The 26,343-nt window shown below is 36.8% G+C and overlaps 1 protein-coding gene across 2 annotated transcripts in view; it reads left to right on the plus strand.

The window, feature by feature from the left end:
• Positions 1-26,343, plus strand: part of ITPR2 (inositol 1,4,5-trisphosphate receptor type 2) — a 497,678-nt gene that overhangs the window by 191,615 nt on the left and 279,720 nt on the right. For both annotated transcript variants that reach the window (XM_032347608.1, XM_032347610.1), the window contains exons 24-26: positions 1,593-1,650; positions 3,399-3,564; positions 4,596-4,769. In XM_032347608.1, coding sequence (XP_032203499.1) covers positions 1,593-1,650; positions 3,399-3,564; positions 4,596-4,769 — 398 coding nt within the window. The remainder of the gene's footprint in view (positions 1-1,592; positions 1,651-3,398; positions 3,565-4,595; positions 4,770-26,343) is intronic.

Raw genomic sequence — 26,343 nt, forward strand, 5'->3', positions numbered from 1 at the left:
TGTAAGCATCATGCTGTTTTGGTGAAAGTCTAAGGGAACCTTTTTGCTTGATCAAAGAGCTGCATGAAATATAGCTGTGAGGAAAAAGATGTTTTGTAGGAAGCTGTTGCCCAACTGAAGAATAAAGACATGGTACGCCCCGAAGGTCTAAATGGGGGTATTTTTGCATGTGTGTATGTGTGTGTTTTTACTTTGCATGGTTATGAACTGGTACTCTATGTCAGTTTTTCACATTTAAAAAATGTGAGAATGAAGCCAGTTTATCTCTGTGTATAGGAGCATAGTGAAGAAAGAGCATAAAAATTGTTGTGAAAATTTTGTGGCTGTAGAAAGTGTCCTATGAAACCTAATAAATATTAAATTTCCATTTTTCTGGGTGGATCAGGCCAGTAATAGCAGGCTAGAAACTATGTCGTATAAAGATTTAGCCAGGTCACAGAATTCTTTTTCTGAGGAGAGGATTTGTACACAGATACGAAATTTTCTTCTAAACACAACCACCATGAAAATATCAGGTATCCTCCTCTTTTTCACCCATCAATCAATTTGACAGGAATGATTCAGTGATTGTAAGGGTGTAGTTAAAATGGATGGGAGACCCATGTCCTGGTCTCTGACTCATTAGTAGGATTGGAAGGGCAGCTTGCCTCTGTAGATGGAGTTAAGCTTTCCTAAGGGACAGGGCGCTTCTGGTATCTTTGCAACCGTGTTGTTTTTATGCTTCCCAGAAGTATAGAACCCTAAAGGGCTCTTTCCAGGAATGATATGGCAGAACCAGAAAATCTTGTTGGCGGTTGCATTGACCGTATCATAAAAATTATTGGCTCTCAGAAGCCAGACTTCTGGAAATAGAAGCTCTAAGTGTCATTAAAGTATGGGGGGGAACCCTCAGAAAACCAATTCTCTCTGATTTACCTGATCTCTTTCATTGGTTGAGAGAGCTTTTTCTTTTTCCTTTTTCCTTTTTTTTTTTTTTTAATCTTGCTCTGTTTTCTTTTTATGCTTTAGGGATAAGAAATAAATAATGTACTTATTTAAACATTTTGAGAAAGATATCCTCAAAATATTAGTGGTGAGGATGGGTGAGGAATCATGATTGGTTCACATAAAAAAATTAATGTCCCATAAGAAGAAGGGATGGAATTTTAGAAGAAAGTGTGGGGAAAAGGATCATGTTGTTTGGAAGTACCACATAGTAATAAGGTTCATTATTGCTATATTTTGATTCTTTAAAAAACATGTTTGAAAAACACCCTTCCATATCATCACCTCATTAAATAATATATATTTACATGTATGTGTGAGTGTGTGGAGTTGATGCATATAGATACATCTAGAGAGATGAAGCAACTTTTTGAATGGTCCTTCTAGATATGTCTTCGACTATAGCAATATAGATTTAAAATGTAAACTTCTTTTAAAACATTGATCTTTAAGTGTAATTAAGAACTGTGACTTTTTAAACTGTTAATTGATATTTGGTGGCATAAAGAAATTAAGACAAATATTTTGGGTATGCTAATATTGATATGAATACTGTGACTCCTAAATAGGATAAGATAAAGAATGGAATTTGCCATTTGTCTTTACAGCTATTGTTCCTGATATAGATGAAATTGCAGCCCAGGCAGAAACTATGTTTGCTGGAAGGTATAGTAACACTTATGTATCTTTACCTTGTGGCTAAGGTTTTGCTTAGAATTCTATTGACATTTTGTTATTGTTTACCTCCCTATATTTATTTAATTTTAGATCCTTTATTGTTGCCAACATAATTTCTGCCAGAAATGAAGTTGCTAATATACTGTAGAAGAGAAAGCATAGCTTTTCTTTAGGTAGGTCGGGGAAAGACGAGAGAGATTAAATCAGCGTATTGAACTTTTCCCTGAATTCTTTGCTTTTCTTTCCTCAAATAATGACAGCACATGGATGCCCTTTAAGTCCCTTGGTATAAATAGCACTCTGTCTTGCAAAACATTGCTTTCCTGCATCTGAGAAATTTGAGGCAAGAAAGTGACTTCTTTCAATGTTATCATTAACTTCATTTGTGAGAAATAAAGCTATTTTCTGCCAGTTGGAAATATCCATGATTAAAGGAAACAAAATACCTCTGGTATGACTACCTTCCTTTGTTTTCTGAAACTCTGACATTTATTGTTTTTAAGTTGTTTCTTTCTTTTTCAGAAATGAAACTAATAGCAGTAAAAAAGGAAAAGTAAAAAAAGCCCTAAGGTGTCCAAGCTACTAATTATTTTTTCTTACGTTCATTTCTTTACACATTTGCCATGAGAACTTAAACAATTTCACACCAAGGCCTTTGTTGCCTTTTCTTGGGTTAGAAAGACAAACAAGAATGAAGAAGGGAACCCAAAAGAATTTTTTTTTTTAACTCTAGTGAACATTTGGTTTAACTTTGTTTTTATATTATTTTGACAGTTTTTGTTGGTGTTCTTGTTGTGTTTTCCTATTTAAGTATTTCATTATTCCCAGGAAGAGACAATAAATCAGTGCATGATTTTTCACCTTAAGACAAACTGAGGGTTATAGAAGGGAGGGGGGTGGAGAGATGTGGTAACTGGGTGACAGGCATTAAGGAGGGCATGTGTTGTGATGGGCGCTGGGTGTTATAGGCACCTAATGAATCATTGAACACTGCATAACAAACTAATGATGTATCATATGTTGGCTAATTGGACATAAGAAGAAGATAAAAACTTACTAAAAACTAAACTTCAAAAAAAAAAAAAAGGATCTCTTATCCCGTGCAGTCTTGCCCAGGATCTAAATATACCAAGCACAGAGAGTGGCTCTGGTGATGACTGTGTGCAAATGGATGTGCGTGCACGTGCTCATGCCCTTGTCCTTCCTTGCCGCTCATCACCTGTTGGTGAGAGGTCTCTAGGGCTCTGGAGAAAGTTAGTTGTTTCTATACATCTATCTTAGTATTTCTTTTCAATATTAGAGTTGAGAATTTTTTGGATCCGTTTTTGATCCAAAATTATTTTTGTCTATGTGGAGGTGAGGGACTCATCCTGCTTTGCTTGATACTTTCCCAGAGCAATCCCTGAAAAGTCCTCTGCCTGGGATTGCCTTCAGCCTTGGGCAGATGGGGACAGTTGGTCATCCCTGCTTTCATGGACAAACCCAAGTTTCCTTTTGTCTTTCTTTATGTGTGTGTGTGTGTGTGTGTGTGTGTGTGTGTGTGTGTGCGCGCGCGCACGCGCGTTTTGTTTCTTTATCAGTTACATGAGGGGAAAAAGGTAAAATGATCTTCCTTTTTACATTTCATCTTTGAGGGGGAGAATGATATAACTGAGAATGTATATGCAATTTTAACCACATAGGAGTAATTTTTTTGGTAAATATAAGTTATTTTAGAATGATTTTTGGTTTTATAGAAAGGAGAAAAATCCAGTTCAACTTGATGATGAAGGAGGCAGGACCTTTTTACGTGTCCTCATTCATCTGATCATGCATGACTACCCTCCTTTGCTCTCAGGAGCCCTACAGCTACTGTTCAAGCACTTCAGCCAGAGAGCGGAAGTCTTACAGGCATTTAAACAGGTAAGACTGGGGAGCCCTCACTGGGGCACGGCAAATGCTCGGAAAATATTGTTTATAACATTCCACCGGACTTCACAGCTGCAGAGTTCATGAGACTGTGTGTCTTCTCCTAGAGACATTTTCTATTTTTAAAGACGGATGTGGTCTTGTCCTAAGCCAAGACATGATCTATTTTAGAAAGAGTTCCCCACGAAATGATTTTCAGTTAATATCTTAACATAAATGACAGGCACAAAGATTTAGGAAGGCACTGGGGGATAAGACCATAATAAGAATTTTGTTGTCCCTGCTATTATTTTGACACCAGATTTTACTCATAAATTTGGATGGGACAAGCAGTAATGCAGAAATATATATTTGGTGATTGAAAATGTGTAAATACCAAAGAAAGTAACTGTTTTGGACATAATCTTTTTCTTTGTCATCCGAATGACATCAATCTTGAGACTATTGGTGAATAATACCTAACTGCTTACATGTGTGTTTCACTATATTTATGGTATTTAATAAAGCATTGATCTTCGTTAAGGATGTTTTATAAGAATATATTAAAATATGAAATAATTGTAAGTGCAATTATACAAATAGATATAATTATGCATAATTTATATATCATGCAATACATAAAAATTATAATAAAAGTTTATAACATGAAGCTTAGACCATATCAGAATTTTCTTCCACTTATGTCTATATTTCTACCTCTTTTCAGATAGAGTCTTGGGAAAAATTAACTTTAGCAGTGAAATTAGAGTTAAGGTATCTTTTCTTTTGAACTACTCTTTAGTACTTTGATAGAGTTCACTTTTTAAAAAATATATAATTCTTTATAACATATGACTATATTAGATTGTGTTCACAGATATTTCCAGGTAAGTTTTCATGGTCAATATACATCTAAACTATCCATAAATGTTCTAGAAATATTAAACTTCAACTGTTAAAAGACTTGGGATTTTTTTAACATCAGTAAAATAGGAATTAAGGAATTTCCATAAGTAAACTGAGGGTTCAAATTCTTCTGTTTCCAGGTGCAATTGCTAGTGTCCAATCAAGATGTAGATAACTACAAGCAAATCAAGGCAGATCTAGACCAGCTTCGACTAACGGTGGAAAAATCTGAGTTATGGGTTGAGAAGAGCAGCAGCTATGAGAATGGAGAAATGGGTGAAAGTCAAGTAAAAGGTGGTGAAGAACCCATTGAGGTTTGTTTTCAAGATATATTTTGAAGTAATCCAAACAATATCTTCTAATCACAGGCCCCATAGCCAAAATTATTCACAAAGAAAAATTTTATTCTGAGTAATGGAGCATATAATTTTCATTTGCCAAATGAATTAACTCCATAAGCCTTTATTTTGGTTAATTCTTATAGGTCTCATAGGTCTTAAGCATAGACCTCTAAAGAGGTGAATTTTTGCTGTTATCATTCAAAGTGACTGTTTATTACCAATCTGTAAATCATTTTTTTCTTTACTGCTTATCCTTATACAATATGTAAAAATAGTTAAATGGGGCAGTATGCTTTAATGCCAGCATGAAAATACCAAAGGTCTGTATTTACTCTAAAGAGTGGTAAGATGGTGATCCTAAGTCTTCTGTTGAATAGGTATTAGTTTTTGGTGGGTTAATTAGTGTTGTTTTCACATTTTACTAAATACTAAATAACCATTTAAAGTTTTTAAAGCCATGTTTTTTGCAGTAATACTTGGCAAGCCCATGCCAACATCCTAATTGGTAAGATACTGTTTCTTAAATTCCTGTCTTGTGTTTTATTTAGTTGTTTTTTAATCTTCAGGAATATAGACTATTCAGAGAGGTTTACCTACCCCAGCTTTTCTGTTTGTTAGAATACCCAAAATATTGTGTAGTGAAAGGTAAAGACAGAGTAGGAGATAGTTTCAGTCCTCAAAATGTGGAAAAGTCTCAAAGGGAAGTTCATCTGGTGGGTTACTATTTCTTCCTTGTCTCAGGACTACTTACCACTAATCTGCATAAAATTTTTAACTTAATCTTTTAGTAACTTTTTTCTGTGATTTTATAATATAAGTTATTAGAATGTAGAATTCCTACTCCATATAAATTTGTTTCATGACCAGCTCTTTTGTCGTTGTTGATAAAGAGTTCTTCTACAGCATATTTAAGAACTAAGAGGACATTTAACATTTAGGTAGTCCTTGCTACACGTCGTCTTCTAGCAGACATTTTCATACACAGTATCTCTTTTTAAATGTTACGACAAACTTTGGAGAGAGTTAGAAAGATCACATTTCTAAGGATGGATCAATTGAAACTCAGAAAACCCAAGGATTTCTTCCCTATCAAGTAGCTCTGTGTGACCCAACTGAGATTTTAACCTAGGTCTTTCTGAGGATAAGTTCCAGGCTCTTTAATGTATGAAGGCAATTTCTGATATAATATTTAAAGATGTTAAGAGATGTATTATGCCTTTACAAAGCTGGAATACCTTTTTTGCAGATACATGCTGTGCTCATCTTCTGGAGAATAAACACAATACTGCTTCCCCTTTTAGAACATTGCATTTTAAAAAATAAAGAACGACTCTAAACCATAGGAAAATGTTCTTTGTAAAAGTTTGCAAAAAAAGTCATGTAAGAGTACAGATGAGATGTTCCATGAAGGAATTTAGTCCTTCGTCTGTATTTTAAGTTCCTAATCTCTGAACGAAGTGGAGAAAGAGCCTCTATCAGTGTATATCCATGGTATCCCCGGAGCAGTTTAATAGACAATTTGTACTGATTAAAGAAAGAAGATGAATGAGTTGTCTGATTGTGGCTACCTTCAAAACAAAACTATGTTCCACGTGGGTTATAAGTTCATTTTTCTAAATACTTGAGATGAATAGAAGTCAGTGAAGCTGGGATTAATTTACTCTTTGTTGTATACAGGATTTATCTATTCAGAAAATGGTAATGATTGTAACTACTTGAACCAGGAAGTGATTTAATACAAGGAATTAAATTTTGGAAAGTCTGGAGGAGTACAGTTTGGAGGCTGCCACTGGACTGTTGACTTCAAGGTCAAACAGTCATGGGTGCAATTCAGAGGTCTAGAAGCTGCTTTGGCTGCTGCCAACGCTGCAGCTTTACCACCACTCACTCACACCTGAAAAGCACATGGCTGGATGATGGAACACTCACATCTCTCAGGATTTTCTTCTTAGCCCTTCCAGCCAAAGGACGATGGAATTGAATGGATAGGGCATTAAGAGCATGGGTTTTGACATCAGACTCCTTAGAAGATGCCACTAATTATATGTGTGACTTTGGGTAACTTATATTACTACCCCCCCCCTTTAAAAATATTCATTCAGCGGACATAATAATGGTACTTAGATCATGAGAATACTAGATCAGATGAGCAAATTGAGCACATGGCATGTCAGTTAATACAACTTCAGCTGGAAAATATAAGCAACAAGGTAATATGTTATTTACCAACAAGTCAAGAAGTAAGGCTCCAGCTTTAATTAATTCATTTTCTCAATGTGGTCACTATGGACCAATAGACTTAATTTTGAGACTGATCTTTTCATGGGTGCATCACGGCAGCAACATCCTGGACATTACATCTATGTACAACAACGCCAAAAAGAATATCTGTGCCTTTTTACGCATTTCTGAGTGTCCTGTATAGGAACAAGGAAACCTTTTCCAGGCATCCCTTAGTAGAATCTATCTCACGTCTCATTGTCCAAAGCAGGGCCATATGTTTACCTCTAAAGCAATGGATTATAAGATTAATTTAGCCTAAGTAAAGGATAACCCTCAAGCTCTAGAATACCTACCCCTGAATTACATGGGGGAAAGGCTAGATAGTAGAATAAAACTGAAATCTCCTATCAAGGAAGAACAACAAAAAGCAACTGTTGGTCAGCAACTGACAGTGTCTGCCGAATTTGGTAGTCAGTGCCTGTTTGTTATTATTATTGGTTTTTATTATATGGTTTTTATGATGGGTATGGAGTTATGAGATCTCAGAGTTAAATTATACTCATCGGGGTTATGAAGTCCAATTCCTGTCTGATACTTATTTTCTCTCTAAATAGCTCACATGAGTGAGATGTTTCTCGAAACAGAACTTCTGTGATGGCAAATTCAGTAACTCTTGAGGTAGTACATTCTATTGAAATGAACACATAGCTTAAGAAATAGAATATTACTAGTAGGGAGTCCCTGGGATCCCTCCATGTATGCTGGATGAGACCGTTATTGTGAGTTTCTGTTCATTTCCTTGCTTTTCTTAACAGTTTTTGCCACAAGGATTTGTATTTCTAAAACATGAAAAAAGAATGAAAAATATTTTATTTAGTCTGTCTTGGATTTTTAAAAAATTTTTATTGACATATAATGTATTACTTACCCTGGTTGGGGGGGTAAACTCACAAGTCTGTGAATCGTCAGACTTACACACTTCACAGCACTCACCATATCACATACCTTCCCCAATGTCCATAGCCCAAGCACCCTCTCCATACGCCCCCTCCCCCCAGCAACCCTCAGTTTATTTTGTGAGATTAAGAGTCTCTTATGGTTTGTCTCCCTCCTGATCCCATCTTGTTTCATTTTTTCCTTCCTACCCCATAAACCCCCCTCTGCCTCTCAAATTCCTCATATCAGGGAAACCATATGATAATTGTCTTTCTCTGATTGACTTATTTCGCTCAGCATAATACCCTCTAGTTCCATCCACGTCATTGAGAATGGCAAGATTTCGTTTCTTCTGATGGCTGCATAATATTCCATTTTATATATATATATACCCCCCCACACACACACATCTTCTTTATCCATTCATCTATTAATGGACATCTAGTTTCTTTCCATAGTTTGGCTATTGTGGACATTGCTCCTATAAACATTTGAGTGCACATGCTTCTTTGGATCACTACATTTGTATCTTTAGGGTAAATACCCAGTAGTGCAATTGCTGGGTCATAGGGTAGCTCTATTATCAACTCTTTGAGGAACTTCCATGCTGTTTCCCAGAGTGGCTGCACCAGCTTGCATTCCCACCAACAGTGTAGGAGGGTTCTCCTTTTTCCGCATCCTCACCAACATCTGTCATTTCCTGACGGGTTAATTTTAACCAGTCTGACTGGTGTGAGTTTCTCATTGTGGTTTTGATTTGTATTTCCCCGATACAGAGTGGTGTTGACTGCTTTTTCATGTCTCTGTTGGCCATCTAGATATCTTCTTTGCAGAAATGTCTGTTCATGTCCTCTGCCCATTTCTCAATTGGATTATTCGTTCTTTGGGTGTTGAGTTTGTTTAGTTCTTTATAGATTTTGGATACTAACCCTTTATCTGATATGTCATTTGCAAATATCTTCTCCCATTCTGTCAATTGTCCTTTGGTTTTGTTGACTATTTCCTTTGCTGTGCAAAAGCTTTTGATCTTGATGAAGTCCCAATAGTTCATTTTTGTCCTTGCTTCCCTTGCCTTTGGTGATGTTTCTAGGAAGACGTTGCTGTGGCTGAGGTCAAAGAGGTTGCTTCCCATGTTCTCCTCAAGGATTTTGATGGATTCCTTTCTCACATTGAGGTCCTTCATCCATTTGGAGTCTATTTTTGTGTGTGGTGTAAGGAAATGGTCCAGTTTCATTCTTCTGCATGTGGCTGTCCAATTTTCCCAACACCATTTGTTGAAGAGACTGTCTTTTTTCCATTGGACATTCTTTCCTGCTTTGTCGAAGATTAGTTGACCATAGACCAATTAGTTGACCAAGATTAGTTGACCATTAGTTGACCCATAGTTGAGAGTCTATTTCTGGGCTCTCTATTCTGCTCCATTGATCTGTGTGTCTGTTTTTGCGCCAGTACCATACTGTCTTGATGATGACAGCTTTGTAATAGAGCTTGAAGTCTGGAATTGTGATGCCACCAACTTTGGCTTTCTTTTTCAACCTTCCTCTGGCTATTCGTGGTCTTTTCTGGTTCCATATAAATTTTAGGATTATTTGTTCTATCTCTTTGAAAAAAATTGATGGTATTTTGATAGGGATTACATTAAATATTAGATTGCTTTAGGTAGTGTAGACATTTTCACAATATTTGTTCTTCCAATCCATGAGCATGGAATGTTTTTCCATTTCTTTGTGTCTTCCTCAATTTCTTTCATGAGTACTTTATAGTTTTCTGAGTAGAGATTCTTTGCCTCCTTGGTTAGGTTTATTCCTAGGTATCTTATGGTTTTGGGTGCAATTGTGAATGGGATCGACTCCTTAATTTCTCTTTCTTCTGTCTTCTTGGTGTATAGAAATGCAACTGACTTCTGTGCATCGATTTTATATCCTGACACTTTACTGCATTCTTGTACAAGTTCTAGCAGTTTTGGAGTGGTTTCTTTTGGGTTTTCCACATAAAGTATCATAAAGTATCATATCATCTGCAAAGAGTGATAGTTTGACTTCTTCTTTGCTGATTTGGATGCCTTTAATTTCTTTTTGTTGTCTGATTGCTAAGACTAGGACTTCTAGTACTATTTTGAATAGCAGTGGTGATAATGGACATCCCTGCTGTGTTCCTGACTTTAGGGGAAAAGATCTGTTTTTCCCCATTGAGAATGATATTCGCTGTGGGTTTTTCATAGATGGCTTTGATGAAATTGAGGTATGTACCCTCCATCCCTGCACTTTGAAGAGTTTTGATCAAGAAAGGGTGCTATAGTTTGTCAAATTCGTTTTCAGCATCTATTGAGAGTATCATATGGTTCTTGTTCTTTCTTTTATTAATGTATCACATTGATTGACTTGCGGTGTCTCAGATATATTTTTGCCCTCCTTCCTTGATGATGTATAGCTGTAACTCACACATTTTTTTCTAATATATATTGGAGAATGTGCCTTACACTTTATGCACATGTTTATCTAGTTAACTGTTGGTGGTCATTTTCATTCTTTACAGTGCTAGTGTTTTTAAAGAAAATTTGCTACCAAAAGCAATGCTGCTTTAAAACCTTTTGTATGCCATCTGATGAACAAGTTTAAGAGATTCTTCAGGTTAAAGACTTAAATGTAAGACCTGAATATATAAAAAGCTTAAAAGAAAAGCCAGTAACTTCTTTGACATCACTGTAGCAACATTTTTTTTTCTAGATATGTCTCCCAAGACAAGAGAAATAAAAGCAAAAATAAACTATTGGGACTACATCAAAATAAAAAGCCTTTACACAACAAAGGAACCCATTGACAAACAAAAAGGCAACCTACTGAATGGGAGAAGATATTTGCAAATGATATATCTGATAAGCAGTTAATATCCAATATATATAAAGAACTTATGCAACTTAACACCAAAAAACTAAATAATCCAGTTAAATATGGACAGAGGACCTAAATAGACATTTTTCCAAAGAAGACATACAGATGACCTAACATGATTAAGATGTTCAACATTACTCATCATCAGGAAAATGTAAATCAAAAGCACAATGAGATATCACCTTACATGTGTTAGATTAGCTAAAAATAAAAAAGATAGGAAATAACAAGTGTTGGTAAGGATGTGAAGAAAAAGATACCCTTGTGTACTGTTGGTGACAATGTGAATTGGTAGAGCCACTGTGGAAAACAAAATGGAGTTTCCTTAAGACATGAAAAATGAAAATACCATATGATCCAATAATTATACTCATGGCCATTTACCCTTAGAAAATGAAAACACTTCAGAAAGGTATATGCTCCCCTAGTTTTATTGTACTATTATTTACAATAGCCATGATGTGGAAGCAACTTAAGTGTCCATTGAAAGATGAATAGATAAGGAAGATGTAGTGTGTATGCACGTGTGTGTGAGTGTGTGTATGTGTGCACACATTGGAATATTATGCAGCCATAAAAAAGAATGAGATCATGCCATTTGCAACAGCATGGATGGATCTAGAAGATATCATGCCACGGGCATTAAGTCACACTGAGAAAGATGATACCATATGATTTCACTCATATGTGGAATTAACAAAAATCAATGAATAAACAAACAAAAAGCAGAATCAGACCTATAAATAGAACAAACTAATGGCTGCCAAAGGATAAGGTAGTGAGGATTGCGCAAATTGGAAGAAGAGGGATAGGAGATACAGGTCTCCAGTTATGGAGTGAATAAGTCAAAGGAATAAAAAGGACAGTATAGGGAACATAGTCAATGATAATGTAATAGTGTGGTGTGACAGATGGTATTATACTTGGTACCATGATGTATGGTGCTTCTCCATGGAAGTAGAATCACTGTGTTGTATACTTGAAATGAATGTAACATTGTGTGTCAGCTATCCTCAAATAAGAAAAGAGATTATTCAGGATATACATTTAGGTGTAAAAAATCTAGAATGTTTAATTTTTACCAAATAAGGCTACTTGTTTTCTGAAGACCGAGTGTCACTCCCTCCAGTACTGTATGAGAGTTCTGTAGCCCCATATCCTCATGATGGCTGACTTTCTCACTTTTCCATTTTTGATAATTGGGTGAATTGATGTATTTTCTCTGTTGTGATTTTGTGTGATTGCTCATGAATTCGAGCATATTTTCATAGGCTTATTGGCCATTTCACTTCCTCTTCCATTTTACATTAAGCTAAATCTTGTATGGACAAGTTAGCTAGGTCTTACCCATTCATGTTTATCTCCTCCTAAAATTAAAAATATTTTTGACTTCAAGTCATGGTGATGCTATAGTTCAAACTTGAGTACAATCTTTTCATTTATTACTTCTTTTTTTTTCTTCTTGGTTGTATTGGTTAAAATTTCCAGTATGATGTTGAATAGATGTGGTATCTATTGGGGATTCAGTTTTTAAAGGGAATGATTTTAATATTTCACTATTGAATAGAGTGTTTATTGTCTGTTTGTGTTTGTAGATACCCTTTATCAATTGTGGAAGTCCCCTTCTATTCCTCGTTTGCTAATTTTTACTGTGAATGGTTATTGACTTTACTTAAACACAGTTTATACATCTATCAAGATTATGTTATTTTTCTTTAATCTGAATCTGCTAATTTTTAAAAAGTTTTCATTTAAATTCCAGTTAGTTAACATGCACTGTGATACTAGTTTCGACATCCATACATCACCCAGTGCTCATCCTTAATCCCCATGATTTCACGTATTCCCCCTTAATCTGCTAATGTTAATAACAAGAATCATAAACAGAGCTTCTACCATAAAAACCTTGCATTCTAAAATAAATTTATCTTGTTGATCATTTTTACATTGCTAGATCCAGTTTGATGATATTTTGTTTAGGATTTTACATCTATGTGGTCAGTGAGATTGGCCTGTAAATTTCCTTTGTTATACTGTTCCTGTCACATGTTGGTAACAAGGTTAGACTAACTGCATAATAAAATGAGTTGCAAGATCTTGCCCTTTTTTTGCGTATGTTTAGATATGTATTCTGTGAATGTTTGATAAAATGTATCCATGAATCTGCCTGGGCCTTGTATTTACTTTGAGGGAAGATTTTAACTACGGATACAATTTTTTTAATGGTTGTAAATTCATTCAGACTTTGTATTTTGAGTCAGTTTGCTATACATTTTTCTAGCCATATGCTTTAGTTTTCAAATTTATTGGCATACATTTGTTCATGTTCTTTCATTATCTTTTAAAATTTCTGCTCTCTGTAGCTTCAGGACCCCCCATCCCCTTTTTTAAAGATTTAATTATGTATTTTAGTGGGTGAGGGGCTGAGTGAGAGAGAGTCCCAAGCAGACCCCACTCTGAGTGCAGAGCCCAGCTTGGGGCTGGATCCCACCACACTGAGATCATGACCTGAGCCGAAGCCAAGAGTCAGACACTTAACTGACTACACCACCCACGTGCCCTGAGACCTCTTTCTTATTCTTGATACTGTTTACTTGTGTTAACTTTCTTATTTTGACCCTTTAGGTTTCACTGTTTGTGTTGTATACTTCTGTGGGTTTTGGCAAATGTGTAATGTCACGCACGTATCATCTTACCAGCATTGCCCATATTTTATTCATGCTTTTTAATGAATCTATTTTTGGCTTTGGTGAGCTTCTGGGTTTATTTTATTATATTTATTCTACTGTAACCTTTTATGTTGACACGCTTTTCAGACTTTTAAAAAATTTAATGGTATAATTTCCTTCTAAGGAATTGTGTTCCACAAATTTTGACAAATGCCTTTTATATTATTGTTCAATATTGGATATTTTAAAATTTCCATTATGATTTCATCCTTCTCCCAGAATTACTTGGAAGTGAATTCTTAAATTTCCAAATGTCTAGACGAAATTTATCCCTTTTTGTTATTGAAGTCTTAATTAATTAACTTGTGGCAACTGATGCCATCAGTTCTCCAAAATTTGTTGAAACCTGCTTTTTGGCTTCTTAAATAGCATCAGATTTTGTAAATGTTTTATGTGGACTTGAGGAGAATGCGAACAGGTAAAAGGTTCTTTGTGTATGGCCAGTAAGTCAAGCTTCTTGTGTTTGAATCACTTACCTACTTACTAATATTTTTGTTTTCTTGATGTATCAATAGCTGAGAGAGGAATTTGTTAACATTTTCCACTACGATGGTAGGTTTATACATTTTCCCCTGTAGTTTTATGAATTTTTACTTTATATGTTCTAAGGCTATTTTTGTTAGTTTGGTTTTCTTGCACTTGGGTTTTTTTCTTTTTCTTTTTTTCATTTTTTTGGGGAGCATAGTTGACACATTTTTTGGCTACTTTATTTGACACCCCTAAATTTAAAATTATTTTTTTGCTGGGAGCAAAAACTTATCTGTTGAAAAGTATTTTCTCCCACTTCTGATGATAATATTTCATGTCTTCAGGCTTCTGTGGCTGCTATTGAGAAGTTTGCTGTGTGTGGCATAGTGGTGCTTTAAATTATGAAACTCATTGTTAAACCTTATTATTGCCTCAATATCTGTTAATTTCCTTTTTATATTTTCTGTACTTGGGACTTTGTGCTGAATTTGAGTAATTTCTTTAGACTCACATGTGTCTCCCTTAAATTTATCTTATCTGCAGTTTACCTTCGGACTTTTTAATTTCAGTCATTATATTTTTTCATACTGGCAATTTGATTTTTAAAGATTATTTATTTATTTATTTATTTGTTAGAGAGCGAGAGGCGGGGAGAGAGAGAGCGCGAGCACAGGCAGAGTGGCAGGCAGAGGCAGAGGGAGAGGCAGGCTCCCCGCTGAGCAAGGAGCCCGATGTGGGACTCGTTCCCAGGACTCTGGGATCATGACCTGAGCCGAAGGCAGCTGCCCAACCAACTGAGCCACCCAGGCGTCCCTGCAATTTGATTTTTAAAACAATCTTTCTGGTCATTTTTTTGATCACCTTTTGTTGCTTGCCAATTTTTGTAATTCCATATGGCTATTGTACAAACTGTGTATAATAATGCCAGGATCAGAAGTACTTGGGAATTCTTTATGAATTCTCACATTGCTGATGCCTTAAATATTTGATCATCTTTGATTATGAGCTCATACCTTTTTTTAAGAGACTTTAGTTTTAGAGAAAATTGTACACTGAGTGTAACAAATTCCTGTATACTCTCTCCATTTTCTTATTATCAACATCTTGCATTAATGTGGTACATTTGTTACAATCGATAAGCCAATATTGATACATTACTATTAACTAAAGTCCATAATTTACTTTAGGTTTCATTATTTGTGTTGTACAATTCCGCGGGTTTTGTATAAGTCATGTACAGTACCATACAGCATAGTTTCACTGCCCTAAGAATCCTCTGGGCTCCACCTCTTTGTCCTTCCCTTGTGAACCCCGAGTCCTGGCAACTGTTAGTCTTTTTACTGTCTCTATAGTTTTGCCTTCTCCAGAATGTTGTATGCTTTAATGTTTATATAATTTTTGCAGACTGACTTCTTTCATTTTGCAATATACATTTTAGGTTCTTGTATGTCCTTTTGTAACTTGCTAACTCCTTTCTTTTTATCACTGAATAACACCCCATTGTTAGATGTACAATAGTTTACCCATTCACCTGCTGAAGGGTATCTTCATTGCTTCCAGTTTGGGCCCATTATGAATAATGCTGCTATAAATATTCAACTGTTGGTTTTGGACTCTTATGTTTTTTGACTTAGAACATGGGGTTGAAATTGGGCATGTTTTCCTTTTGAGTATTTATGATGACCTTGGCCTATGGCCAGGGGACACTGCTAGCCTGACCATGAAGCTTTCTTCTCCTCTATCTGTCTGAAGGCAGGAGTCTCAGGTTTAGTTCCCTGAATTTGACACTAGATTAGAACAGACTTCATCTTTGAGTTGCCAGTACTGGCATTTAGCTTCAGAAAACCTTATCACATTGCCTTGAAGCTTAGAGTTCTGATTTGGTTTCAGCTTACCTTTTTTTTTTTTTTTTTTTTTTTTTGGTAGATGGAAGGTGGGGTTTTGGAGTCCTTCTTTGTTTTCTGTGAGCCCAGAAATGTACTTAAGATAGGTTCTTTATCTAGGATGTGACTGTTTTGTAATAGGAGGGCCATTTGCACTTTTAAGTTTGCCACTCTTTGCAGGGGTCTGTGGAAATGTGTTTACTTAGATATTTACTAATTAAAAAAAGTATTATGAACTTAGATTCTTTGTAACTTTATATGTATAATTCTTCTGAGTATTATGTTTAATCCAGAGAAAATTTCACTTGCTTCTGTGTGGCACTTTGGGTTGCTATATTTTTTGTAACCATATTAAACAATGTTTTTGGCTTGGGACTTTTGAGACCCCTTTATTAGTGGAAATTCTAGTCCGAAATCTTAAGTGAAAGTGGTCTTGCCCTATGGGCACTCAGGAGAATTCTTCTCTCTTTTTTTGGCTTTGACCAAGCTAAGGCTAAGCTGGGTAGCCCTTTGTTCTTCTGTGGGCCACATCTTTTTGTGGGCGTCTCCTCTAAGGATTCCTGGGTCTCTAATCAGCACTCTGTCTTGCTTGGGACCTAGGCTTTGTTTCATTTCCATTGTGTGGGGGATATATTCAGATTCAGTATCCATGTTATCAGATATGGATGGATGTCCTCCAGGTCGGCCCTGCTTGAATCTAGTGCTTGACTACTGCTTGGAAATTTTGGTGAATTTTGGTGAATCTTGGTGAATCTTTATGTTTCTGGCCTTCGTTTACTTCTTTTTCTTTACTAAAAACGGATTTTTTTTTAACTAAAAAGGAACATTTGAAAGATTTTATCTATCACTCTTAGATGCTATATACTTGGAGGGGTTTCTCTGCAATTCAATTTTATCATATTTGACAGTTCTTAAGTTTTCTTTAAACTCTTAGAAACTTGGAGTACCTGGGTGGCTCAGTTGGTTAAGCATCTGCCTTTGGTTCAGGTAATGATTCCAGGGTCTTGGGATTGAGTTCTGCATTGGGCTCCTTGATCAGTGGGGAGTCTGTTTCTCTTTCTGCCCCCATCCACTGCTCTCTCATTCTCTCTTTCTCTGGCAAAAATAAATAAATAAAATCTTAAAAAGAATAAACTCTTAGAGACTCTTCCTTACTTTGAGCCCATATATTTATCCTTTTAATGTCTGTTTACTGATGCTAGGTTTGAGGCAATGTAGACCATAGCTAAGCCACCTCTATTTGATTGCTGTGTGTCTCTCTAGAGCAAAATCCTTCTTTTGAACCTTCTACGTAAAGTGTGATTTGGGTTCCTTGACCACCATGCCTATGTAAAGCTTTGTACACACCTGTACTTCCCACTTCCCTTCCTATCCCCTTTTGATACCTGTAATCAGATCTAATGTTCAAGATATGGCTCTTGCCCTCAAAGAATGAACATGTAGAAAACAATATGCCAGAATGTCTAATGAAATACCAAGTTGTGGTGAGACGAGGGAGGAGTCGGTGTGGGCTGGAGCACTTGGAGAAGGCTTCACTATTCTGAAGGGTCAGGAGGATTTAGTTAGCTACTCTATTCAAGAATAATAAAAAGAGAATTGGAGCTCACGAAGAAGATGTGATTTGTATTTGAAATATCTGGAAATTGGGAGCCTCTGACAATTCTTGGGTTGGGAGGTGAGTATACTATTTTAGAAAATATAGTCTGGCAGATCAAGAGATTAAAGGTGGGGACCAACTAGGGGCCTCTTGCTTAAACGGAGGTGTGAGGTTATGCATGCATGAACTAGGGTGGCAGGCATAGAAATATACACAGATGGGTAGATTGGGAGGCCAGGAGAATGGTACACTTATAATAGCTTAATATAAAGAGACAAAAGTGAGAAGCTACAAAGTTGCTAACTTGTACACGGCCAAGTAATCTACGGTTTGCAATGAACCAACTGCCATAGATAGTGACAATGTATTGTAAACAGGAAGAAAGCTGTCACAATGTCAATGGCAACAGCCAGGAGCGGGCAGCAGCACTCTAGCAGGCCAGTACAGATAATAATCCTTTGTTGTTTAGGAAATCTTTACAAAGGCTCTAAACACAGAGTAATTAGCATTGTTTTAAAACAGATCATAATGTTCTAATGTTGTGCCTGCTTAGATATCAGAAGACCAGATAACATTAATGTGATTTTTAAAAAAGTATGACTCTTCATCTTAGTAATAAAAATTTTTCTCCTATAAGATAAAGTTTTTGTTTTGTTTTATTTTGTTTCCTCAGTGGTCTGTTCTCTTTACTCTGGGCATAAATGGGAATGGACAATCTATTTACTAAGACTAACAATTTCACCCTATGATCCAAAATTATCCTATTACTATAGGATATCTATAGTAATAACTATAATATCCTATTACTATAGTTGATCATATATATGTATATATACATACATATCTATGTATGGAGGAGGATGGGATGGATTTGGTCATCTGGTAAGCCCATTGCCTCCCTAGCATCTATGAACCTTACTATCTATTGTATATGATAATATTTTCTTTTATTAAACTTACCTTCCAGGGCATTAAAAAACTATACCATCCTTGTTGAAACATTAAAGGCTGGGGTATAACAAGTTGACAATATCTGTGGTATTATTAATTCATCACATTCAAATAGGTGTTGAGGGGTGCCTGGGTGGCTCAGTGGGTTAAAGCCTCTGCCTTCAGCTCAGGTCACGATCCCAGGGTCCTGGGATCGAGCCCTGCCTTGGTTTTGTGCTCTGCGGGGAGCCTGCTTCCTCCTCTCTCTCTGCCTGCCTCTCTGCCTGCTTGTGATCTCTGTCTGTCAAATAAATAAATAAAATCTTAAAAAAAAAAAACCCAAATAAGTGTTGAATTCTAACTATAGGAAGGAAGGATTAACTCAGAGAATCATATCTGAACAGGCTAAGTCAGGATTGCCATTCATGTTCATCCACGTCTTCATTTAGGGCTGAGAAGCAGGTCACTTGGGCATCATGGCCCTCCTAAGAGAAGTTCCCGCTCATGTTATTTATTTTGGTTGTTAATTTTTCTTCACAACAATGGTGCTTCTGTATCGGTAGGGCTCTATATATTTATTTACCCACCTGTATTTACCTGTTTCTTTTTAAAAAGCTTACTGAATGTGTTATTGATCTAGAGTCTAATGTTTGAGCTGTCTATCTAGGTTTTAGCTCAGGGACCATTTTAATTAATTAATTTATTTATTTTCATTTTTAGCGTTTCTGTTTTGTTCTTTTTCACACACATGCATTCTAGATTCATATCTGCCTGCTCAGCTTCACTTCGTTGTTGTTGGTGGTGATGTTTTCATGGATTTGCAATGTAAGGAACAGAATTAACTGAAAGATGTTCCTGGGGGGCTCACTCTGGGTCGTGCAGACAGTAAGCTGGCTGGACTGTTTGCGGGGGTCAGTGTGGGGAGTGTGGGAGGGAGTGTCTTCTCCTCTGAGAGGCTGTACACCAGGTTGGCTTCTGATGGGATCTGTGGCTTCCACTCGGCAGCAGGAGCTGTCCAATTTCTATGGGCTCCCCAGGTGTGTCCTTGATAAATTCCTGTAAACGATGGGCACCTGAATCCACAGCCTGGTGCCCAACTTGTTGGTATGTTGTTCTTGCACTTGCCCCATCAGAAGTGACCACAAGGTGGAGATAGGAGCAGTTACTCAGAAATCTAGACCCATCCCGGTGTTTGGCAGAGCACCAGCAGCTACTGTGGAAGTACAGAAGGATGGGGGACACTTGCCTTCTTTTGCTGGTGCTTGGCTTGTAGTTTCTGCCTTTCCCGATGAACCTATCCTTGATCTATGCTAAGTGGTGCTGTGGAGTCAGCCTGAGTGTGTGGCAACCACAGAGGGAGCCACGTGGTATGAGATACGTCATTCCTCACTTTATCTCTGTGATTATTTTAAACAAACTTATAAGTCCTTGAAGATTTCTTGACTGTTTGCATTTCACTGGGAATGATATACTCTCATTATTGAGGTTTCTTGTTGTCTTAGCATTAACTTTCCTCATAGGCATTTGGATTTTCTGCGAATTTACCTTGGTGAGAGAATGAATTTAATCCCTTCCTTTCTCCTCTCCCTCCATTTCGATGCACCTTCCTTGTCTCATGATTTTTCTTATCTCAATATGCTATTATTCTTTTAAAAATGTTTTACATTATTGTTTTTTAAATTTTTGAGAGAGAGAGAGAGTGCAAGAGCAGGGAGGAAGGGGCAGAGAGAGAGAATCTTAAGCAGGTTCCATGCCCAGCATGGAACCTGACATGGGCTCCATCCCATGACCCTGACATCATGACCTGAGCCGAAATCAAGAGTTGGACACTTATGACTGAGCCACCCAGGTGCCCCATGCTATTATTCTTCAAAAGCAAAAACTGGTTTCCACTCTTTGCCCACCACTTCTGATCTTTTTCCTTTGATAATGCAAGCAAGCAAGAAGGCAGATCCTCTAGAAGGATATCTGCAAAGAAAACTGCTTTTCTGAGTGTTAGTACTTTGATTCTGCACAGCAAGGAAATTATTTATTTATTTATTTATTTATTTATAGCAAAACTTACAATTGACTAACTCTCGACAAAAGCAACTGGTAGAATGTCTAAGCTTCATGGCTTAGTTTAGGTGGAATCCATGTGCTTTAGGCAGAACCTTCCTACATGACCTGATCAATGAGGAACACTGTGGTCATTGCATGAAGAATTTTTATCCATTAATTTTGGAGCATGATTTCCTGAATTTTCCTTTCTGAAATTTATTTTCTTATCTCCATTTAAAAAATTTTTTTTTTTGCCCCAGACTCATTGTATATTTATTTCATTTGTTTATATAATGTCACATATACCTGTCCTTGGCCTCTGAGTGAATGCTGCAGGAGGTGATTGCTATAGATGAGTGCCACAAAAATAAGTCCTTTCACAAGACATACTTCTAAAAACTAATTTTTGGTGTTGAGCCAAATTATACTTTTACACATCCTCATTCTATTTGGTTGTCATGCAAATTCTTAAAGGTAATGCTTGTATCTCCTGAATTTGTTTCTTTAAATTACTTCCACTGTAATAATCTTTTCCCTTCTTGTCCTTTGGGCTTCCATTTAAAATTAATGCTGTTTTACTATATACTTAATATTTCTCTTCTTGTTTTCAAGAACAGTTACTGTCTCACTAATTTTTTTTTCTTCACTTTGCCAATTGTACTCAACCTAATGTAAATTGTTAGTGAGGATTCTAAGTTCCTATCATGGTTTCTTTTCCTCAGCAGGTGGCTTAAAAGAAAATTCTAGAAGTTGATTCAGTTACATCAGAGTGTGCAGATATTGTTAGACCAGGCGTCAACATTTCTGTAGTGATTGCTTGCTGAAGAGGGAGTCTGAAAGAAGGTGCTGATGGCTTTCTCTTCCATTCTGTATGGACCGCCCCCTTCTCACAGCTGTCTCAGAGAGTGTTGTGATATGATTGTGAGTGGGGAAGCTTCTTTCACCTAACATGTTGGGTAGCGGACATAGTCTCTAAGGGCTCTATTATATTGCTGTTTTCATTTCCTGTACGGTGCTTTGTTATTCTGTGTCACCCTGCTGACTAGAGGCTTGCCTATCCTTTCTAAGTTTTATATAATACTGGTGAGGATTACATAAAAAGTATTCTATGTTATATTATATAAATAAAGTATTATAAAAAGTATTAGACATTGCTGTACTATAATGGGTTCCCGTTGCATTTTTATGAAAACAACGATGAGTTTACATTGAACATACCCATCATCAATATATTCCTGTTTTCCTAATATCCCTCTAATACAATCTAGTGACAAATACCCTTTTTTGGTACCTTATTTATCAGCAATATAGATGGCTGAGGAGATTTGGATGTTTTCTAGGGCATCCGATTAAACATCATCAAATACTAATTAAAATGATGTCAAGCGAGTCAGAAAATACCAATATTGTATTTGTCTTGGGACAAAGGAAAGGAAAATAGGTTTAGGGTCAGATTAAGAATATGTTTTTACTCTCTAGAAGGGAGACTATTTGGGCTTGAACTGAGGGAAGTGTGAGGGAAGTTAATCGCTGGTAATGGTGGACACCACCTCTTCTGCACAGTGTGGATCTTGGGCCAAGTCTTCAAGCAGCCTTAGATGCCATCTAGGAAGCAGAAACTGTCAGCCATGACCCCATAGTTGTCCAAACTACCTTTACGTGCAAGGTCACGTAAGTAGACTTAGGGTGATTTTAGGGGTCTGCGACCCTCTAGGTATCTTCCTACATGACTGGGATGTGATGTTAGTCTTAGATGGGAGAGAGAAAAAACATCTATCATTCCACAATGAGGTTATCATTCAGTTGTCTGAAGGAGGTGACATTTGTTATGAAGAGTTGCAACTAAATTATAATCTGATTAGGGAATCAAATATAAAAGACTGATGATTGGATTTTCTTTTATGTTTTGGAAGAAGGTGGGAAGGAGAAAGGAAGGGATTTGACATCCGAAGTTGGGAGAATGGTAGTTAGTAAGTGATGCCACTAAATAAGTTAAATAATGGTTATAGGAAGAAAAGGCAAGGGACAGAGATGGAGAGCAGAATGCCTGGCAGACTTGCTGCCTTGACAACATTGCTGAGGAAGGACATCTTTTAACTTCACTGGGGTGGGGACAAAGAGAAGACATGCACTGAGCTATTTTAATCATGCAGCTGTGGATGCAGGCAGTTCTACATCCTGGGATTTAGAAAGTCCTTTCTTCTTCTTCTTCTTCTTTTTTTAATAAGCATGATGGCCCTGGTTGAAATTAATTCAGATTCCCATTAATTGGTGCCAATATTTAGTTCGCCATATAGCTCATACAATATCACTTCCCTGTATGATTTTTGCTATTGCTATAAATGTTTGCTTGACTGACTCAAAGTAAATTTGTGGTAGCTATATTTCGAACCAGTATTTGTTTAGGTATTCACTCTTTGAATCTCTGCCTAGAACTCTGCTACCCATCCAATTTCTAGACTCTTCTAGAAATATCTAGACCCTTCTAGACCATTCTTGCTATATGGTTTCTGAACCTACTGGTTTATGTAACAGTAGATGCTATGCAATTAAAAATCTAGCTGCCTCTATGAAATCATTGAACTAAGTGGTTTCCCATATTCCATTAGAAGAAATAAGTTCAAATTCTTCCAGATGACAGGAAATAATTATAATAAAGTGCAAATACTTTTGGAGTGCCATATTTATTCTTCATCACAGTTGTCAAAAGGATAATTCAGTTGTATCCTACTGCATGCATGGCACCATTCTCAGTGTTATGCATTTTTTTAAATAGATTTATTTATTTATTTATTTGACAGACAGAGATCACAAGTAGGCAGAGAGGCAGGCGGGTGGGGGGGGGGAAGCAGGCTCCTCACTGAGCAGAGAGCCTGATGTGGGGCTCGATCCCAGAACCCTGGGATCATGACCTGAGCCCAAGTTTGAGGCCTTAACCCACTGAGACACCCAGGCGCGCGAGTGTTATGCATTTTTTTCTGAGTCTACTCAGCTCTGGAATTCTGCATAAGTTGTACTTCCGCATTTTGTTCCTTACTAATATTTTGACATTAAAATGAAGTCAGGGCTTTGTAGATTTTGCCACTGACCTAAGATCAAAGTTACATAGAATATAAAAAATATAGTCAATTTCTGCCCTTTCTGGAGGAAAGCTTTTGGAATACCTTTACTTAGAGCATTTTGGCATCAAAATAAGAAAATGAAACCTAACTGTAATTGCATAGTTTACATTTTTCTTAAATTCCCCTGATCTGCTTTGGAATCATCCAGATGTTCTGTGGGTTAATATTTTTGTTCCGCTTAATTACATTGAATTATTTTCTGAAATTGAATGGGGCGGCTTATTGAATTCTCCAGTGCTGCCTCCTTTTGTTGACTGCTGGCAATATTAAATTAAAATAATTATTCTTCATAATTCCCATACTTATGGAATTTAGCATTGTCTGTATCTTCCCCTGGGCTGACCTAGAGAGCCTAGCTTTTTGTAATGTAGTACATTTTGCCCGAGATGACTTTTCTTAAAGCAAGACAGTTGCTTTTTCTTCAGGTCATTGTTTGAAAAATGGACTTAAATATATCTGCCAAAGCTTTGCCTGTGTTTTCAACTGATTTTTTTTAAAGGTGACATATATCAAGAAACATCTCCTTTCCATTGTAGGAGCTTTATCAATCTTTAGACTTGGTCATATCTTAATCCTGGTTTGTAGTACAAACTTGGTTTTCTTTAATATTTCTTTTCTTCCAGAAAAAAAAAAGAACATGGCCTTTTAAAATTTCAACAGCCACCTTTGTGATCAGAAAAAGGAAATTTCATTATATTTCTAGCTTTTGCAATTTCTACTTCTCATCAATAATTTTTGTCATCACATAGAAACCCTGTTTGTCTCATTCTCCAACCTGCTGTCTTTTTCCATCTAAATAGTTTCCATTCGTATCAGCACTTGGGCTCCTTCCTGTACTGCACTGGCTTCTCTTAGATATGTAGTTTACACTTTCTTCTACAACTTTCTAGGATTCACTTAGTGTTTGTTGTCTCACAGGCAGTCTCTCCGCATTCCCTTTTCTCTTTTATTTACCTGTCGTGGAGGTTGGATGGTTTTCATTTCCCTCCGAGCATTTGCTAGGATGGATAAATGACACAACCCTGGACTCCCATAGTAACATTAGGAATGTTTTCAGCATTCATGGTCTTTACTTTTCACAGTTCCATTTCTGTTGAGTGAAAGAGACAAGGAGGTCAGAAAGATAGAGTAATTTTGAAGGCTATCAATGGCACGATAAAACAAAGAGAGTGCGGCTTAAGAAAATGATAGCAAACAAAGAATCAGATGCTAAGGGAAGTTTTGGTGATTATGAGTCATTGGCACATAAATCAATTTTAATACACTGTGGTACAGAGTATTCTTTTGAGAAATCTAGTGGGGCCATAAGCTGAGATGCATGACTCCTTCCAAGGATGGGCAATATCACTGAAAAATGCTTGGTTAACCTCAACTTCGCCATATTTTTAAAGAGGAGAAAGAATCAGTAGACAGCAGAAACTCCTCATGCATAGGAAATAGAGATGAAGCAGGGAGAGGAGGCAGAGGAGGTGGAATTTGGAAAATCCATTAATCAAAAGTTTTTTGTTTTTTTTTTTTTCCCTCTGAAACACAGCAGGGGTGATAAGTTTGTAGATGGTACTTGAATTTGCAGGTGGAAAAGAGGAAATGTTCATATGCTCTGTAAATTGGTACGAGAGGTTATTTGCTAAGGTTGCATTGGGATTGGAGGCTTCTATCTTTGGTCCAGTATTGGCCTGGAACAGAAGCAAAGACCAATACAAAGCTTGCTAAGGAGTGGTGATGGGTCAGTACTGGGCAGCCCACTCTCCTACTTGGAGAGTCCTTGAATTCTCTACTCAGAATTCTTTGACTAGCATGGGCAGTTTTTTTCTTTTTCTTGGTTTGATTTAACTTTGTGATTTGTCAAAGAAACAGCTTAGGACAACTGAAATTACGTTGATTGGATTTGCATGTTTTTGTTTCTTTTCCCTGAGCTTAGATTGGGGTCCCCTTTAACTGTGAGAACCCAATACCGTCAATATAGTCAGGAGTTCAGTGTGTTTTTGACTCAAGTTGGACTTAACATTCATCCCCGTGCTATTTTGTACATGTTTTATTTTTTATTTTTATTTTTTTTAAAGATTTTATTTATTTATTTATTTGAGAGAGAGACAGTGAGAGAGAGCATGAGCGAGGAGAAGGTCAGAGGGAGAAGCAGACTCCCCATGGAGCTGGGAGCCTGATGTGGGACTCGATCCCGGGACTCCGGGATCATGACCTGAGCCGAAGGCAGTCGTCCAACCAACTGAGCCACCCAGGCGTCCCTTGTACATGTTTTAAATCAGGAAAGCAATCAGGTCCCACTCTGCTTCGTGCTCTCTCTTGCAACATGCTCTGACTCTTCTTACCACTTTCTATACACGGTTATATGTGCTCTTTCTGCAGGACCTTTGGCTAAAGTGACTTCTTTACCTAACAAGTGCCCCCATCCCTCCTCCTGTCTCTCATACTTAAATAAATAAATGGTTTTTATCTTTCAAGACATTGGCTTCTCCTTGACCTCTTCGTAAAGTTTCTAAAGCTAGAGCTATTCTCCCTTTCTCTCTCTGAATAGTAATTCTGCTCAGTTCAAATCTTTATTTTCTTAGACTGTAATTTTCTTGTGGAAATGACCACATATCCTATTTGTTTCTTTCTTTTTTTTTAAAATATATTTTATTTATTTATTTATTTGACAGACAGATCATAAGTAGGCAGAGAGGCAAACAGAGAGAGAGGAGGAAATAGGCTCCCCGCTAAGCAGAGA

This window comes from Mustela erminea, chromosome 6 (genome assembly GCF_009829155.1).
Source record: "Mustela erminea isolate mMusErm1 chromosome 6, mMusErm1.Pri, whole genome shotgun sequence".
NCBI classification, from domain to species: Eukaryota; Metazoa; Chordata; class Mammalia; order Carnivora; family Mustelidae; genus Mustela; species Mustela erminea.